The sequence below is a fragment of the Mesoplodon mirus genome, assembly GCF_964341445.2.
Source record: "Mesoplodon mirus genome assembly, chromosome: 5".
Classification (NCBI taxonomy): Eukaryota; Metazoa; Chordata; class Mammalia; order Artiodactyla; family Ziphiidae; genus Mesoplodon; species Mesoplodon mirus.
Genome location: NC_138980.1, coordinates 180,472,183 through 180,490,807, shown reverse-complemented (window position 1 = coordinate 180,490,807; position 18,625 = coordinate 180,472,183). Strand labels below are relative to the sequence as shown.

Genomic DNA, 18,625 nt, shown 5'->3' with positions numbered 1-18,625 from the left:
TCAGAGAAACTGCTTCTAGTCTCCTGCCTCCTGCCTGGAGGGCAAAAGGAGTGGCTGCCACTGTCTGGGAGCTTAATGGGGAGAAGCAGGCAGTCATTATTGGAGCAGTGTGCTTAGATGTACCTGGTCCCTCTGTTTTTGGTGCATTCCACCTGCCCCAAGTGTTCACAGTGTTCCAGGCAGAGGCTTCTTCAAAAAGCAGACCTCCTCCTGCTGGCTGGGGGTGGGGCAGTTTCCTGGTAGCAGAGCAGAGTGGGGATTTGAGGGTTCATGCTTACCAGGAAGCTTGCAACTAGTTCTCGTCTTAGTGACCCCCGCCCAGCCTTCCTGAGGACCCTGGCCCCTCCGTGATGGTTGAAGTTTTGCAGTGTGAACTGAGAATTGAGTGGTTTGCCAGCCCCCCCTCGCCCCGCCCGCCTCTCCTGGGTCTGCTAAATCAGTATTCTCAAGTCAGCTTTCCTGTGTTCCTTTGTCTTTTATCTGCTTCTCATCCTTGTGGGTTTGGCCTTTTGGGAAAATAAATCCCTTGACTTCAGTTTTAGCTGGTTTTAGGGAGGGAGTAAAAGCAGATGCGTTATTTACCCTCTCTGCCTAGAAATCTGCCATGTAGAATTTATTTTTTACATAATGAAAGATTTTTTTTAATGTGGAAAGCCAAACACACTAAAGTTATTGAATAGTCCATTCATTGCCCTTTGATTTATAATGTTTAGAGTCTCTACTGTACCCAAGAATCAATTCTAGAATAAAGATAGAAATAGGAAAAAAGGGCATAAAAGTACTAGAATAACATGTGGAAGACTCTTTATGATTTAGCATCTTAGGTGGGGTAGAGCCTTCTAAATATATTAGGAAACCAAAATTTAAGAAAAATGACATATTCAACTATGTGAATATTTGAAACTACTGTATTCATATATAGTTACATTTTAATGATCAATTGAGAAACATACATATGTATATATTTGTAACTTTTGGACCAGATGTTACTGTTCCTCATATATTGCAGCTCATAAGAAAAGTGAAACCACACCAATGAGCAAGTGATATAAGGGGCCATTTTTCTTACTACAAGAAAAATGATGACCGACCAGAGGAGATAAGGAAGATTTCTCAGTATCACGCATAAAGAAATGTAAATGAAAAATATATCTCTGAGATTATCAAAGCTCCCAGCTATCACTAATGCAAGGAACCTATTTGGACTTTATCCTAGGGGAAACTAGAAGTGTCTCCCAGAGAACTGGGCAAGGAAATACATTGCCTGTTGTTGGTAAAGACTGAAAAGGACCTAACTGGCCTTCAGTGGAGAATTGGTGAATTGAGTACATCCAAACGTATTTTAAATATATAGTGACAGTTCTGAAAGGATATATACAAAAAGTAACAGTGATTTTTGACAGGTGTTGTGATTATGAGGTAACATATACTTTTTACTTTATATATTTTAATGTGTAGATTTTTTTATTTTAGTAAATATGTTACATGTATGACTGCAAAGAAAATGCATATATTAGCATGAAGGAAAATAGTTCTGTAATTCTCAAAATTAGTTAGATTACCTAGATAGAAAAAGATGTTTTGGGGGCTTCCCTGGTGGCGCAGTGGTTGAGAATCCGCCTGCCAATGCAGGGGACGCAGGTTCGTGCCCCGGTCCGGGAAGATCCCGTGTGCCGCGGAGCGGCTGGGCCCGTGAGCCATGGCCGCTGAGCCTGCGCGTCTGGAGCCTGTGCTCCGCAACGGGAGAGGCCACAACGGTGAGAGGCCCGCGTACTGCAAAAAAAAAAAAGATGTTTTGGGGATAATTAATGAAAAATAAGTTCTTATTTCTGAAGTGTTTATCAGTGAAAAAAGGAGACATTAAAAGAAAAAGTCGCTTACAGAAAAGAAAATCTGTTCATTTTTAAATCTTAGGAACATTTTGAACAGTGTAACTAATGTTTTTTTCTGTCAAGTTGATAGCAGTAATTTAGAGCCACATTTGCAGTTTGTCCCTAAAGTGTAACATAGATCCTTATAAAAAGAAGTTTCACTTAATCTTGGCCCCGTTTTAATATTCCTGTTTGCTTTTCCCATGTTATTTTTATTTTTTTGCTGTTTTTAATAATTTACGTGTATTTTTGGATTAAGTCCTTTCGGAAATAATGTGGAGTGAAGTGTAGACTGATGGTTAGTAGTAATCAGTGAACTAAAGTAATGCATATTTATTGAGCTCTCGCAGTGAAAAAGCACACACAGAGCATCAGTACAACTGCCTTGATGTTAGAGTGACGTCATTCAGGTGAAGAAAGAGATTCAGAGAAATGCAGCATGGGCTCAAGGTCACACAGAATACCTCTGTGGGTTTATACTCAACATAAATAATAGATTTACGTATTTCCATGTTTATATAGTATAGTGAACAGTATGCTTATATTTTATAATAAATGTTACAGAAAAATAATAAAGTAGTGTATATTATAAAAGCAAATAGCTAACTGTAGCTTTTTTGTCTTTCAGAATTTAAATGAATACGTTGAAGCATTAATTACCCTGAAGCAAAAAATTATTAATACAGAGTGAGTATGTTTTCCTCTGTTTGGCCGAAGTTCGTCAACCTGACATACAAGCTGGAGCAGATGGTGGTGGCGTTAGACCCCCTCTGAGTGGGACTGAGAGTGGAACTGGGGTTGCTCACCTGGTGCCTGTGTGGTGTGGGTTATAATGGAACTCCTCAGGGCCTGCCCCAGGCCCTTGGCAGCTAGAGCGCAGAGTCCTAACCACTGGACCGCTGGGGAGTTACCAGTGCTCAGACCTTTACAACGAGGCTCAGCGGTTAGAACATGATTTTTGCTAAACTGGAAAAATTTTTTAAAGCTGTTTTCTATCTTTAAAGCCTTCTTAGCTTTAGGACTGGACATCAGATTTCTTTGTAGTAAATTTCCTGGTGTGAGATTGTTTTTTTAATCCTGTGAAAGTTACAAGAATTTATAGGCAAAGGTATTATTTAGGTCATAGGAATTTTAACTTAAAAACTCATATATCAGTGCAGTGCTTTTAAGGAATTTAAGGTGATGTGTATATGTGTGTGCATATGTTTAATTAAATAAACATAAATTTGTTGCAGGAAACCTAGGAAGAAAGGTGCCTTGTACATTTGGGAACATGATTTTAACGTAATGTGTTTTCTAGATTGAAAATGTAACATAACTCTTTTCTTTGTTACAGTAATTTGTTGACAGAATATCAGAAGAAATGTGATGATATCCTTTTACTGGCTTTTTCCTTGGAGGTTTTTAAGAGTGTAAAGGAATGTGAGAAATTTCATAGTTGCTCTTTAGAAAGCGGTGCTTACAGGCTCCAAGTAGGAAGTGCCCCTGGCAAGTGCAGTTGAGCAGCTGTCTTCTACTCATAACACACGTTTAATGGTCAAGGCTGCCGGCCTCCTTGTTATAGAATGTGTTTTGCTTTTGTCATTGATTTTGATTTTCTTAAGGTTCCGTAAGCTTTCTAAAGAGTAGGTGTTTTTCATTTGTACTGAGGACATGACCTGTGCACTTTAGGTTTAGGAATAATGTGAAGCTGAATATGATGCTATGAGAATATTTTGGGATTTCTATAAGGAGTGCACTGTAGGAATATTCAGAATGTGGGAAAATTAACTTTTGTTAATTAGTTTTGTGACTTGTAGAGAATTAATGAATATATCCCAAATCATAGTGTAAGTTTGTATCCCCAGGACAGTCCTTGGTCTCTGTGTCACCGTTTTGTCCAGTAGCCGTTTAGAGCACCTGCAGGCCTCTGTATTTTCTTGGCAGGGCGGAAGTAGTGTGCACAATCATTCCTCCCACATCTTTTGGTGATACTTACCTGAATTAAGTGTCTCCTGTGACAGTAAACACACATATGTGTGACCCGCAGCCTTAGCTTCAGTATTGGAGCAAATACTGCTGTTCAACTCTGGCAGTAACCTGAGGCGTGTTTCAGTATTATTTCTGGCATTCCTAAACTTATATGCAATCACCAGTTATTTGTTTGTGTTGGTACCATTGTATCTAATTTGTGTGATTAGAGTAATAAAATCAAGGCACAGCATTTCGATTTATTTTTAGTATCTCAAGTTTTACATTCAAAAAAATAGGTCTTTGAAAATCTCCTCTCGTGCTTTATTGAAACTATCAGTCTGTTTAACTATAAATGTATGTTATTGCAAGAGTCATATCTTTGATTTTGAAAGCTGTACAGAAACAGTTATTATAAACACTTCTAATTAGCTAAATAGGGAAATAGGCAGTTAATTCCAGTATTAGGAAAATATGTGTTCATTGTATCCTTTTTGGAGGAAACGGCATGAACTTTTTGAGGTAATTACAAATGTAAGCTAGCAGGGAAATTATTGATTTACTTTTCTAAAATTTATAAAATTTAAACAATCAAAATTGTGAGAGTAATTTATTAAAAATTGATAAAACTTTTGATTATCCTTTTTTTTTTTTTTTTTTAAATTTTTTTTTTTTTCCTTTTTGCGGTATGCGGGCCTCTCACTGTTGTGGCCTCTCCCGTTGCGGAGCACAGGCCCCGGATGCGCAGGCCCAGCGGCCATGGCTCACGGGCCCAGCCGCTCCGCGGCATATGGGATCCTCCCAGACCGGGGCACGAACCCGTATCCCCTGCATCGGCAGGCGGACTCTCAACCACTGCGCCACCAGGGAGGCCCTTGATTATCCTTGAATTTCCCTTCTGCAGTGTGCTAATCTGCTTCAGCCTCAACTATAGATTTTTTTTTAAACACATCTGACATTTGCTCACAGTATGTAGTCATTGTACCTCAAGTATGCAGTTGTTTGCTCTACAGCCCGAGGTGCCAGTGTTGCAGGTTTAATATGGCTTCTCGTGTGACTTGATTCTTTACTCTTTTGTGTAATTCTGACTGTTTTGTTGTTTATTAGTTCCTCTTTGTACAGGGCAGAGAGTATATTTTATTTCATCAGATATGTTTTGAATTTTTCTTTCTTGCAAAGACTGCAGTAATTTAGGGTGAAACTCCTTAATCTTCAGAAGTTTACATTCTAATAGAAGAGGGTACAGATGTGTTGTGACCAGCAGACATTTCTATATTGTGATATGAGAGTAGGATTTGACAGGTGGTGAAACTTAAAGGAATGACTTTTTGCTGTCTTAGAACATTTTACTGGCAACATGATGGGAAATGAAGTTTCCAAATTTACCAGACTGTAAAAATTAAAGGTTTTCCAGATTTTATGTTCTCCCTGTATTTCTTTTTTCATTGCTCGTTAAATACATATATATATATTTAATTCATTCAATATTTAAATTCATTAAATATATATATATACGCACATATATACGTGGTTTTAGTAAGTACGTAACTCTGATTTGCTGGAGTTGAGCTCTGGACTCTGAGAAAAGAAGGACAGGATGTTTGGGTATTCTGATATATACAGGATTCAAGGTAGTTTTCATTAGTTGCTTATTGCATTGTCTTTATTCTTGGAATTTAATATTAATCGTATAGTTAATCAAGAATCTTTTTTAATTTAGAGAAGTACATATTTTGACTTATGGCACATGTTATGATTAATAGGAGTAACTCAGTAAAAAGCTTTATCATATGTTATAGATGGAACTTTGAATGTTGTTTTCTAAGGATTATGATTTTGCCTCTATGTATACTGAACACAGTTTATTGAAGTTTTAAGGTGAGTTTTATCTTCAGACAAGATGAAATTGTTTTATCGTCAGTAGATAAAATTGTCACAGTTTTCTTTAACAAGTTTTACAGCTGCAGTTTGCAAGAAGGTAAGCTAGCTACCTGTTTTCCTAGTCTATTTGGGGTAGAACTTATCGGACTAGATTTTTACGCAGATTCAACAAAGTGCCACATAGAATTGACCCATTATGTAGACTGTTTCTTTGATGCTTATAATAAAAGAAGATTCACATTTTCCTTACTATTAAATTGTCCAAATGAATTTCTTACCGAGGTCTTAAATTACAGCCTAGTGTTCGATTTTTCAGTAAATTTTACTGATCTTGTGGCCACTGAGATGAAGTTTATTGCTATCAGTTATTGTTGTCTCTGTGAATTGGATAGTTTAAAGTGGTTGTTTATCATGTATATTTTGATCAACTTAAAGTAGTCTTACTTAGAATTTAGTAATGTTTTATACTCTGACTACATTTACCAATTAGAAGGCAAAATATGGTTATAAAATGACTCACACAGTTGCCTATCATTGAACTGAAATCAGTGGTGGTGAACTCAGGATTAAGGAGCCAGATCACCTGGCAGATCGTCCAAGTGTTCTTGTATTCTGCAGCAGATTGAGAGCCTATTGCGCTTGCTTCTCACATGGTTTCGGATGTACTTTTATTAGAAATAGACTCATGTCAGAAATAAAAAGTGGTATATAAATCATTTTGGTACAAATAGAGAGAACGCATTTAACAAGAGAGATTCTTTGTTTTTAGGTAGAAATAAAATTGAAACCAGTAGATATATTTAATAATTCACTGTAGATACTTTTGCATAATAACGTTAATGCATTGTCCACATTTAGAGAGAATATTACTCTGCATCACCAAGTGGAACAGATGCTTCAAAAAATTTCTCCTCTGCAGAAGTGTCAGGAAGAACTGGGATCTTTAAAAGCAGAGTTAGAAGAGAAAAAGGTACCTAAAGTAATTTTCCTACAGAAGGTTGTCGTCAGTAAATTAAGATCTACTTATTTACTATAATTGGGATAAGGGGACATTTTATGTCTTAACAAAGGAAATAAATGGTAGTCAAGACTCTTAAGTGTATTGCTGTACTTAGAGAACATTGACCTAGTTGATTGATCGCTTGGTCCTTACAGTAATTATTAGTAATTAATGTAATGCTGTATTAGTTGCTTATGCTTTTTGAGAGGTTCAGTAGAGGAACCTTTTTAGCTATGAATTTTTATGACTTTATGTGCCCTGCATTGCTTGCCTTTTCCATTTTTCTTGCTGTAAGTGTAAAGTAACCTTCAAAAGTTCAAACTCAAATTACAGAAATTATGTTTTCCATTTCAAAACCCAGTTGCACTAAGTAAAACTATTGTAAATGCTATAAACTTATTTTTAATATAAATTTTGTTTTACTGGAGCCTTAGAAGAGAATTCATGGCTTTTACAAATTAAAAAAAAACCTCTGAAGCCAGTGAAGTTAGGTGGTTAGCATTAGGCAAGTCGTAGCCAAGCCAGAATGATTCCTGGCTCCTCGGTCTGATAGTATTTGTGCCTCCCAGTCTTCAAGTTGTTTCATTTTAGGATGCCATGCACCTCTCTGAGGTTTACATACTCAAACAGTGGTCGGTTTTCCTATTTCTATAGAAAGTCTTTATTATATATTTAACTATGCAGTGAAAGTTAAACAGAAACAATCAAGATGTTGAATTTTGTCTACCTCTGACTACAAAGTAATGTCATCAGCCATACCTGAGAGGAAACATGAACACTGGAATCACAGCTGAATAATAAACCTAAATAGTCACTCTTTCACTGGGGCGTTCAAAGAATTACTCAGTGTCTGAATCCTCAGACCCCTCATCTGTTAAAAGGGGTCATAAAGCCCGTCTCTCAGAGCTTTGGCGACCGAAAAGCTATACACATTATATTGTACTGTGTTATCAGGCTCAGTAAGTTTCATTCCCATTCCATAGTGTCCATAGGGTATACATACTGATTGGTGTTAACATATTTTCCCCAATTATCATTAAGTATAACGTTTTACTTTATATTTTTGCATAGTAGTAATAATAGCTTATATTTATTACCTCTAAAATTGCTTTAGGTTTTGTTGAATTTTAATTGGCTACAACAAAAATATTAGCTATTCGATATTATGAAGATTTGGGGTTATTTTAAAATTAGTATACTTTAAGTTTTATAGCTCTGTTTGATTAGACTGTTTATCATATTACCTCTGTTTAGGATCTGGTTATATCCGTTAAAATGTTCAATGAATTGTACTTTGGTTTCCTGCCTAATTATATGTATTCATTTGGTTAATTTCATACTATTAAGTGATAATAATTTAGCTTATCAGGGTCAAAATCCTTATCACTGGTGGTCAGTGACTTTCAGATTGTTGAGATATATATATACACAAGCACAGATACACAGACACACACACACATTTATTTCTTTTTTAGAGTTCTCTGAAGTTGTATCAGGATACTCATCAGGAATATGCTCGTGTGAAAGAAGAATGCTTGAAAACTGATGCTCAGTAAGTATTTCAGAAATTACTGTGGAAATCATGTTTTCAACTTTGAAAATGTTTAATGCTTAAATCAGTAGTGCTTCTCTTTTCTCTGTCTTTGGGTATGTTGACCATAATTAACTGGGTGATCTTGAACTAGTCTCACAACCTTGGTTTCCATATCTGTAAAATGGAAATTATAGCTATGTTGAAGGATTAATAGGAGTAAATAGACCATCTTATGTTAAAGGCCTGCACAAGGAGCTCCATAAAAGTTTTTATGTCTGTATGCGTGCATGCTTGTGTGTCTGTATTTTGTTTTCATAGAGAAAGCATGATTATTGTCTCACTTCTTTGTACCATTCCTTTAATAGATACCATCTGGAATGGGTGCCTGTGTTCCATTAATGAAAGGGGCTCTTCCAAAGAAGTCAGTTGATTGTGTTGAAGTTTAATACTATATTCACATTGTTGACAAACCTCGTGAGCTACACATGCAGTAGTTTAATGTAGATGCGATGTCACAGTAGTTCAGAGACTTTCTCAGAGGGTGTCCTACCTTCTCTGACTCAGAAATCTATCCTGGAACAAGTGTAGTTTTCTAGCTGCTGCCTCCTGTAAAGTGGTGGTATGGCTCTTGCCTGCCTGTGCTCCTGTGCTCCGTAACGTGCTCCGAAAGTAACCGCACCTAGTCAGGTGCTGGACTGAGGCCAGGGTGCCACCTGGACGCATCAGCTTAGCTCAGACATGAGCCACACAGGCATGGTATGCCACAAAATGCAGAGTTTTAAAAATCCATTTTACAGATATTACACACTAAACAGCATACTATTCTTTCTGAAGTTTACCTTCAAAACAATTGCTGGTACTTTTAATGATTGATGTGTTATACTTGTTGTGACTAACGTTTTCTTTATTATGTAAATCTCAATAATTTAAAAAACCATGTATATCACAAATTGTGAGGTTACTTTTTTTTAACCATTTTAATTTATACAATTATATTATCAGGAAGAAGAAACTAGAAGCCAAGGTGAAGAAGCTGGAAGGTAATTGGCACTCTTGTCGTCCAGCTAATGGAAATCATTGTCTTTGTATGAATGATTGGTAACTGTACAAGGCTGTAGTACTTGGTCAAGTAGTTGAGTCCTGGTTTTTGATGGTGCGTCCCTGGATGAGTGTATTAAGGGTACCGTTAGGAAGAAGGTTGAATACTGTACTTCTGTCAGTTACTGGATAGACATGGAAATGGAATGTGGCATATCCTTGAAGTGTTCACTCAAAATAATAACAGCCCATACTTTTACTGTAAAAAGCAGCGATCAAGAAAAGAAAGGACTTAAATTTTGAAAGTTGAATCTCATGGGGCCCTCTCATTCTTTACTAACGAAATAAATGGTTAGTAGAAAAGGATACTACTTTTAGTACTGAGAGACTTGATGTATTTGGGTGGTTGTGACACACTCAGGGTGGAGAGATTTCTGTGAGGTTCCCTACACTGGGAGTTTCCGCTGTGTCCCTGCCACCACGCCCCCGCCACCCCAAGATTGGTCAGGGCCTTCTGTCTACACTGAGCAGGCAGAGGGCCACACGAGGGTCTGCTCAGCCCTCCTGTGGCAGCTCAGAGCCCTTTCAGGAGTTGAATCCGAGATCTTTTCTTGTGTTGTTTCCTCCTTCGTTGGGTGGTTGTGACGTGGAAATAACATCAAGTAGAGACAAGTGTGACCTGCCAGCCCATCCCTGGTCCCCTCCTCCTTTCTCTCCAGCGTGGGCTGGGGCTGCCCTCGTAGCTGTGGGGCTCACGGACCTGCTCTTTGCCCTGTCATCACTCCCATAGTCCTCTGCTTCAGAGAACATTTTTTTTTTCTTTTAGTTGAAGTATAGTTGATTTACAATGTTGAGTTAATTTCTGCTATACAGAGTGATTCAGTTATACATATATAAACGTTCTTTTTTTTTAATATTCTTTTCCGTTATGGTTTACTACAGGATATTGAATAGAGTTTCCCTGTGCTAGACAGTAGGACCTTGTTGGTATCCATTCTGTATATGATAGTTTGCATGTGCTAACCCCAAACTCCCACTCCATCCCTCCCCCAGCCCCCACTGGCAACCGCAAGTCTGTCGGAGAACAGTTTATTTTCATTTCGAGTGTGAAGTGAGAATTTGAATAGAAGTTGCTGAATATATTTCCAGTCATTAACTTGCCTTAATTGAGCCCAATTTTTCAGACTTAGGTTCTAAATGTTTTGCTAACAAGTTTTCCTCTGACTTGGTTGTTGCACAAACATTGAGTGTGGCAGTAAGTACAACATCACTGTGTTCTTTCTCAGTATTACCTTCTCTCGCTACTGTGTGGAGATATGTCTATTTAAGGAAAATTTTTAAAGGGATCTAAAATGCCTGTGAGACTATATGAAGCTTTTACAGCAAACTTCCTTTAAGTGAAAGTGTATTTCCCATGTGACAAAAATATTTTTCTAGTAAGTGACAGGGCATAATAATCAGGTAAAGAAGTACTCAAGTTTGTTAGAGGAATCAGGAGAGGATTGTTACTGTGGCGTTTATAGAATTTTACTTTTCATAGCAATTGTATATGAACATATTCAGATAAAGTCAATACTGCTCAGGTTCTTAATAGTATATTTGAACCATTCAGTGCTTCAGAACCAAAAACTCGAGTTAAGAATTTGCTCTGGATCCACAGGAGAGCTATAAAAATACCTTAAAAGTAGATCTATGTAAAGATATTGGGACTTGGGATGAGTTGGCTTGATGCAAGGGAACTCCAGGCAGGAAGGGCTAAAAATATTGTAAACATCGAGAAGATTGTCCCTTCCTCCAAGTGAAGAAAATGGTCTTAACTACTGCTTGATAAAATCACAGTTCTAAGTCTCTAAAACTTGAATGTTCCTGATTGTTGAAGAACAAGGGGACCACAGCCTCTCCCTCTAAAGATCTTGTACATTGGCTTGTTGCCTGACTAAGGGGTGGGGGTTGGCTGGTTTCAGGATTGGAAAGGAGTCTTAGGGCCTATATGCCAATTCTTCAGTTTCGTAGATAATAGTTTAAACAAAACTGCATTTATCCCTGATGCTGGTAGAATACTGAAAGAACAGTAACTTTTTACAGAATTTGTTTCAAATTTTAAGAAACGAGGAAAGCTCTCAATAGTTTATTTTGAGAATTTCATTAATGGTAATTATAAATGTGGTAAATTACTTTTCTCTCTTACTTCACTGCACTCTTTAAATAAAGAGGCTGCTGTCAAGCAAATTCAGGACTTCAAGCGACTAAGGAATGAAAAGAAAATACTTGAAAAGGAATTTAGGAAGACACAGGTAATAGATAACAGCAGTGCCCACGCATGTTCAGATCTTCCCTCTGGGACTCCTTGGGTCCTCTGTAATCCCCGTGGGTCCTCGTCATGAGTCACACATGAGGCCCCCAGCTGAGGGCAGTCAGCAGTGCCCCTGGGTCGCCCCCTCTTACATCCCGTCTAGAACTAGCACTCCTTTATCCACCGCAAACACTGCTCGTGTTTTGTTTTCACAGGAAAAGCTTGATGAATTTTCTAAACAGAAAAATGAAAAGGGTGAGTATTCAGTTAATGCTTACTTAAGAATTCTGTTTTGACACACAGTATTCTTTTCTAACTGTTTTTTCCCCACATTTTAGAGTTGAGACATATTGGAACACAAATTTCAAGTGATTCTTATGGAAGTATTGATAAAAGTAAGTATACTGCAAATTTAGTTTCAATCTCTTTGCATTTCTTTTAGTGGTTTGGGAGGTTGCTTGTTACTCTTACCTATAATTGTGGGAATTCCTGGGCTTGTACATGTTTTCTGTTAGAAGAAGCCATCTCCTATTTCCTGTCTTCATTAGATCTGTGTATGTTATCACCTTGCTGTCTGATAAAATAATATAGTGAATGAAAGAGTCAAAAAGCAGTATTCCTTGGGAAAGAAAACTGGGAGAGCTATACTTTCCACACTTCTCAATAAATGAGTATAGTTTCCTCATTAGATTACAATTTATCAAGTTAATGTATTAGATTTCATAGGTGCTAAATATATAAAAATGGTTAAAGTCAGGCAGGGAAACTGTGGAGTCTAAGCCCTGTGGTGTATTGTTGGAAGACAGAAGGGTTTACAGAAGGCCGGAAGTTACAGAGGAGTGCAGTGGTGCTCACAGGACAGGGACATCCCCAGCGTCCCCGGCACGTTGCAGCGCTGAGCCTGCTACCTTGTGGACGAGGAGGTGTAACATGAGAAGTGGGGATGCTGGAGTGTCATGTCAGTTTTTCTACTTACTGTTTGACCCTTGGCCATTGACTTCCCTTCTTTGTGTTTTCATTCCTAGTTGTAAAAAAGAGATTATGAATTTCTTCTCTGCCTATCTTGTACTGTTTTGGTAGAGATACATTTAAAAAGGCAAATAAGTAAATAATGGTATTTTCATGTCACTCATGTTTTCTCCAAATGGAAATTATTAAAACCACTTACATTGTTTTGTGCAAGTGTATAGTGTCTCTTCAGAAGTCTCCTTTACCTTTTTTTCCTTCCTTTAATTTTTTTTTTTTTTTTTTTAATCCATAGATCAAGGCTTAAGACTAACAGTTGATACTTTTCAGTTGCCCGGGCCCTGAGTCTGTTTATCACTATCACTGATGCATAATTCCATGTGCTTTTGACCTTTCTTCCTACTCTGAGGTGTGGAAAGTGAGACTTTGAGTAATAGGTGCTGCTGAGAGAAGCCGGACTCGGCAGCACTGAGCTTTCCCAGCTAACAGTCAGGTGTGGACTTTAACCTTCTTTCTTTTAGGATTCTGCTGTTCTCAGGCCTCACTCTTTAAAACACAGCCCTCACCCCCTTCCATAGTTGCTCTCTAGCCTTACATTCTCTTTTTCCTTCAAAGAACTAGTTACTTTCTCAAGTAAAAAAAAAAAAAAAAATTTTAATCTATCCTCACTGTGAGGGAAGGGATACTGTTTATTTTTTCCAAACAGGTAAATAAATGAAGTCTTTAGGAATCCGCTGATTATTTAGCTGTGGACCTTAATGGGTTTAATTCCTAATTCTTAAGTATATCTTTAACACTTTTCTTTGTTCATACCTGACTTCTGAAAAAACCTTACAAGTTAGGCAGAAAGAGCACTGGGTCGGCTTCACTTTTGAGAAGACTGCCTGGGGGCTTTGTTGGTCTGCCTTCCTTTCAAATTCCAATAAAAATGGCAGAAGATTAAGAAAAAAAGAAAAAGATAGTTAAAACGTGCTAGAAATTAATGAGGAAGGTGTAAAGCAGATGGTGTCAGTTGGTGATGAAACCCCAAATTACAGAGAAAAGCAGCAGCCCTCAAAAAGCAGGTTTTCACTGCAGAAGTGTGTGCTTCCCCACATCAGAGGAGCGGGCACGGGAGAAGGCGCAGTGCATTGGCAGTCGCCAGGTGGCCAGCGAAGGGTCAAGAAGCCTGCGGCCTTCTGGCTTCGAGACTGTTCCTGGCAATGGTCCACAGGCTGTGGCCCAAAGTTTAGTTCTCTGAAGTGTTTGTTAGGACATGGGAAGACCCAGAGTGGGTGTGGATGTCAGAAAATTGGGTTACTTATGGCTGCTTTGAAGGATAGCCCCTCCTGTTCCCAGAAAATGAGATATTTGTATATGCCATGTAAGTCCTCACAACCGTATTCACTCTGCTTCCTCCTTCTGAAGACAGGGTCCTGTAGGTTCATGAGATGAGGGCCTGCATTGATTGCCAGAGGAATAGGACTAAAAATGGAGGCTGTAGAAATGTATTCTGGCTGTGAGAGACGTCACTGAGAAAAAGCAGTGACAGGGAAGAAAGGCACCAAGCTCAAGAGAAACTGGTCCCTGAGGAAACAGTGTTAAATCATGAACAAGAAGAAAATGATAACAATTGAAATAGAGTCCTTAGAGAATATCTGAGAACCTATCTGTAGGCTGCTGATGTGAAATCTGAGTTGGGGTTCTCAAATATTAAAAATACGTTGTAGAAATAAACCCACTCGAAAGGCTGGATTGTTGCGTGGACAAATAGAAGATTGCTATAATGAACCAAGAGATTTAATTGTGGACATCTGTGAGAATTTGGTGTAACAAAGATAAGGAAATAAAAGGTATTAGGGAAAACCTAAGACTCTGGAGCATAGAGCCAGGTGTTGTAATAGTCATCTAGGACTTCTCAGAGGGGAGAACAGAGCTGTAAGGAGAGAATGTGATCAAGAAATTCTGTAGAAAGAAACTTCCCAGAGCAGGACACTGATACAATATTTATATTAGAAAAGCCTCCCAGCTGTAGAGCATGATTTTTCTGTATGAGCTCCATCTCTTACTTGTTCAAAGGAAATAAATTTAAAATCAAATGAAGCAGAAAGATTGAATATAGGAGGATGGATAAAGAAATTCTAAGCAAATGCTAACTTGAAAGCAGTAATACAAGGCAAATAAATAATTCACACCTAGAAATGAATTTACATGGATTAAAAGGAAATATTTAGATCGATTAAAGGTACAATTCATCAAGAAGATACTGCTCTTATGACCTTTGAGCATAAAACTATGTCAAGTAAAATGCTTGGGTATTCTAGGGGGAATAACCAAATCTGTTTTCATGGGAGACTTCAGTGTTTCTCAGAAATACAGAGTAGAAGCAAGAATTTAAATAGGAGATAGAATTGGAATCATAATTGCAGGATGGATGATTTACATATAACTCTTAAACCACAAACTTTGAGTTCTTTAAAATACTTTTCAAACATATATAAAAGGTGACTATTTACTAGACAACGAAAAGCTACGATCTAATATGAGATATTAAGATACTGATATTTCATAGGATATTAATAAAAATCTATGCTACCTCCGCCCTGAAAAACTGATAACTGAACACACATAATAAATACAAACAAACCCCTCTTGGATAACAGAAAAAATAAAAACTGAAATACTAAACTGTTTTGGAAATAAACAAAAGCAGGGCAGTATTTATTAAAATCTTTGAGATATAGACAAGATAGTATTCAGTGAGTGGTTTGTGGTCTTAAGCAATTGTTAGAAAGCAAGAATTACAGAAAATGAAGCAAGGATTACAGAAAATGAATGACTGAGAAGGTAGGAAAATACAACAGAAACCTAAGGAATATAGAAGGCAGGAACTGATGAAGATGGAAACATAAATTAATGAAATAGGAAGCAAGGCATTTGATTTGGGACCATTAAAACTAATAACTGGATCTTTGCAATGCTCATGAAACTGACAGCTCTTTGGCAAATCTGATCAAGAAAGGAAGAAACGAAAACTGACTCACACCAGGACTGAGAAAGCTATAAAAATACATTTGGAGAATTATTTTTAATTTACAAATTTATATTCAGATTTTATCACGTTCATAAAATGGACCATTTTGTAGGAAAACATACTCAAATTGACACAGACTAGTTGTTGCAATCCTGAACAGAAAAATAACCCAGAAGAAATTTTTAAAAATAGTTAAATATCCAACACCATGGAAGATCTAGGTGGCTTGCAGGTGAGCAAGCCTGAAGTGAAAAACTGATGTCTTTATTATTGTTTGGTTTTAGAACTTAAAAAATGTAGAATGCTTCCTGTTTCATTCTCTTAGACTAGCATAACCCTGTACCAAGATCAATTAAGAATAACATGCATACATATCTTCAAGACTCAGAACTCTGTTACTTAGGAATAAAGCTACAAAAGTACTAAATAAAATCTTAATAACTCAAATCTATTAGTAATTTAGAATATGGACAAGTTATGACTTAAGGATTTATCTCAGGAATACCACGACAACTGGTTAAGAGGAAAATGATAGGATCATCTCAATTCAGTACCCATTCCTCATTTAAAAAAATTGGTGGGGTAATAATAGAAAAAAACATTTTGAACTTGAGAAAGGTGAAACCCTAAGAGCGTAGTCATTACTGTCAGAAACAAGGCAAGCCTGCTTTTCATTCCATCCCTTCTGTGTGTGCTGGAGACCCTAAGCCGTGCAGCCAGGCAGACACAAAGGGTAGGAGCTGTGAGTGCTAATAAAGAAGAGTCAGATTGTCCGCATTTTAAATGACGTGACTATCTATGTGGAAGAAGGAAAACAGAAGTGTAAGAGCTGGGCAAGTGCTGGTATATACAGTGAACACGCACAATGGGCCATCATTAGCCTATCAAAACGGGTGGAATAAGAACAACCTGATCTCAGGTGGCAGCTGACCTGAGATGTCCGGGGAAAGACCTGAAAGCAGCATGCCTGCCTCCGTGAAGGAAAACTAAACCATCTGAACACGTGTGTAAATGCTGTGTTCCTGGATTGAAAGACTCAAGGCATAGAGGTGTGCACTTTCCCCACATGTATTTATAAATACGCACTCGAAAGCCAGATGGTGAAGGCTGATCGGAAAGAATAGCCATTCGGAATAATAATTAATTTTTGAAAGGAAAATTCTGAGCCACATTCATGCCTGTACAGGTATTAAAACATACTTATAAAACTATCGTGTTTAAAGAAGCGTGCTCTTCACGTGGAAACTGACAAATCAGTGGAGTAGGAAAGTCCAGAAATACTGTACTCAGAGATGCCTGGATTTTGATAAAGGAGGCATTTTAAAGGATAAGGGGAAGGTGTGCAGTTCAGCTGAAGGAGGTTTTCACAACTAATGATGCCACAATGAAGATTATTTTCTGCTTTGCTGGGAATGGATAGCTCTTTTATGTCAGACTGGAAGTAATGAATGAGTGCTCAGTTGAAATAGGCCTAGCTCTGGTTAGTAGCCTCCATAAGCATAGCAAAGTAACTCTTTTTCTTTTTTTTGAAGATTCCTTGTTTGCTGCTTTGGGTATACGTAATAAGCAGGGATCCTGGTCAGGTCATTTAAGCAAAGGGGATTACAGTATTTGGAAGCAGGCTTTTGGGTAGGTTAAATCACAATGTAGATGAACTACTTGATCATAGAATTTTGAAACTCAAAAATGGATGTACCTCACACACAGTGACAGTGGCTGATTCGGCTCAGGAGAGGTTGGAAATGTCCAACTTTTCAAACTTCTCTGTTATGCCCCATTTGTCCTGGTCCTCTTACTATGGACTTCATTTTTTAGAGCGATGTAGTTTGCCAACTTAAATAGGGTTGACCTCTTCCAAAATTTGTGATTCCTTGTAGAAATTTTGGTTTAAAAGGTTGGTCTTTTTAGCCTCTCTAGCACTGGATTAGAGATTTCAGTATTTTCAATAAATGATTCAGTTTAAGAACTTCCAATGAACTATAACAGAACTTAGGGGTGGACTGAAATTACCTAATACTTAATGCTATTTTCAGTTAAATTTTAACTAGTGTGGGTTGTCTTTTTATGCATATTGACACAAACTATTCATGTTTATATTTTTATGAATATTTTTTGCTTTGGAACATTTTTGGGAATTTGTGTCCTTAATGTTAAATTGACTTTAAAACCATAGTATAATATTCTTAATGTTATATGACTTTCATTAGGCCTGTCTTTGTTATAGTTGCCCTTTGCTTTTCAACTTGAACCAGTGATTCTTAACCATTTTAGGAAATCAAACCCCTTTGAAAAATATTTATGAAAATTCCAAAGTGTTCACTTTCCCTATGGAAGCATATGCTTCCTTCTGTGTGTCTGCTCATGTGTGGTTCTCTCTCCCTATTCATGTTTATATGCACCCATTTTTGTCTCCTCCCATTTCCCCTTAAGGCCATTAAAATGTTTTCCAAGATCCATGAAGCCCCTAAGTTAATTACAGCATGGTCAACTCGGATGGCTTTTCTGATAACCTCATGGAACTGAGGGGATACTGTTCTTTGTAGGCTACCTGGAGCCATAATCTCTCACATAGGTCACTGTATCTATGCTTCCCCCCGCCCCCGACCCCAGTCTCATATCACTCTCTGTAGAAAATACATAGACCAAAGATTTATTTATACTATGCATTCATAACGGTGATAAAGGCCTTTAACAACAAGTAGATTTGGTGTTTTGAGTCCTACCCCTGTTTGCACCCCAGCTTCCAAAAAACACTTGTATTCAGCCTATCAGTAGACCTTTGTATCAGTAGCTAACTGAATTGTGTGCAATGATTGAATTTGGGGAAGATATTTTAAGTTGCCTAGTTTTCTAATTCCCTAGTAAATCCCGGTTTTACAGGACTGTGTTTTGGCCTCGTGTAGAATGAGCCAAATGACATGACGTTAATACTTCACTCTCTTTCACAGGGAAAGTAAAACTACTTCTGAAGGAACTCTGGCTCTGTATAAACACAACACACAGACTCCCCGGTGAAGGCAGCAGATGTGTCCCAGGTGAGAGAGAAGCTTCCAGAAGTACATTTCATATATGCAGTAGA

At 37.7% G+C, this 18,625-nt stretch overlaps 1 protein-coding gene across 4 annotated transcripts in view; it reads left to right on the top strand.

Moving 5' to 3' along the window:
• The window catches only part of ICE1 (interactor of little elongation complex ELL subunit 1), a 534,975-nt gene that overhangs the window by 483,997 nt on the left and 32,353 nt on the right, over window positions 1-18,625 (top strand). For 3 of the 4 annotated variants that reach the window (XM_082621033.1, XM_082621036.1, XM_082621034.1), the window contains exons 2-11: window positions 2,500-2,558; window positions 3,208-3,236; window positions 5,775-5,799; window positions 6,561-6,672; window positions 8,178-8,254; window positions 9,239-9,276; window positions 11,486-11,568; window positions 11,783-11,822; window positions 11,906-11,962; window positions 18,495-18,581. In XM_082621033.1, the coding sequence (XP_082477159.1) occupies window positions 2,500-2,558; window positions 3,208-3,236; window positions 5,775-5,799; window positions 6,561-6,672; window positions 8,178-8,254; window positions 9,239-9,276; window positions 11,486-11,568; window positions 11,783-11,822; window positions 11,906-11,962; window positions 18,495-18,581 (607 nt within the window). The remainder of the gene's footprint in view (window positions 1-2,499; window positions 2,559-3,207; window positions 3,237-5,774; window positions 5,800-6,560; window positions 6,673-8,177; window positions 8,255-9,238; window positions 9,277-11,485; window positions 11,569-11,782; window positions 11,823-11,905; window positions 11,963-18,494; window positions 18,582-18,625) is intronic. The other variant, XM_082621035.1, reaches the window with a different exon arrangement.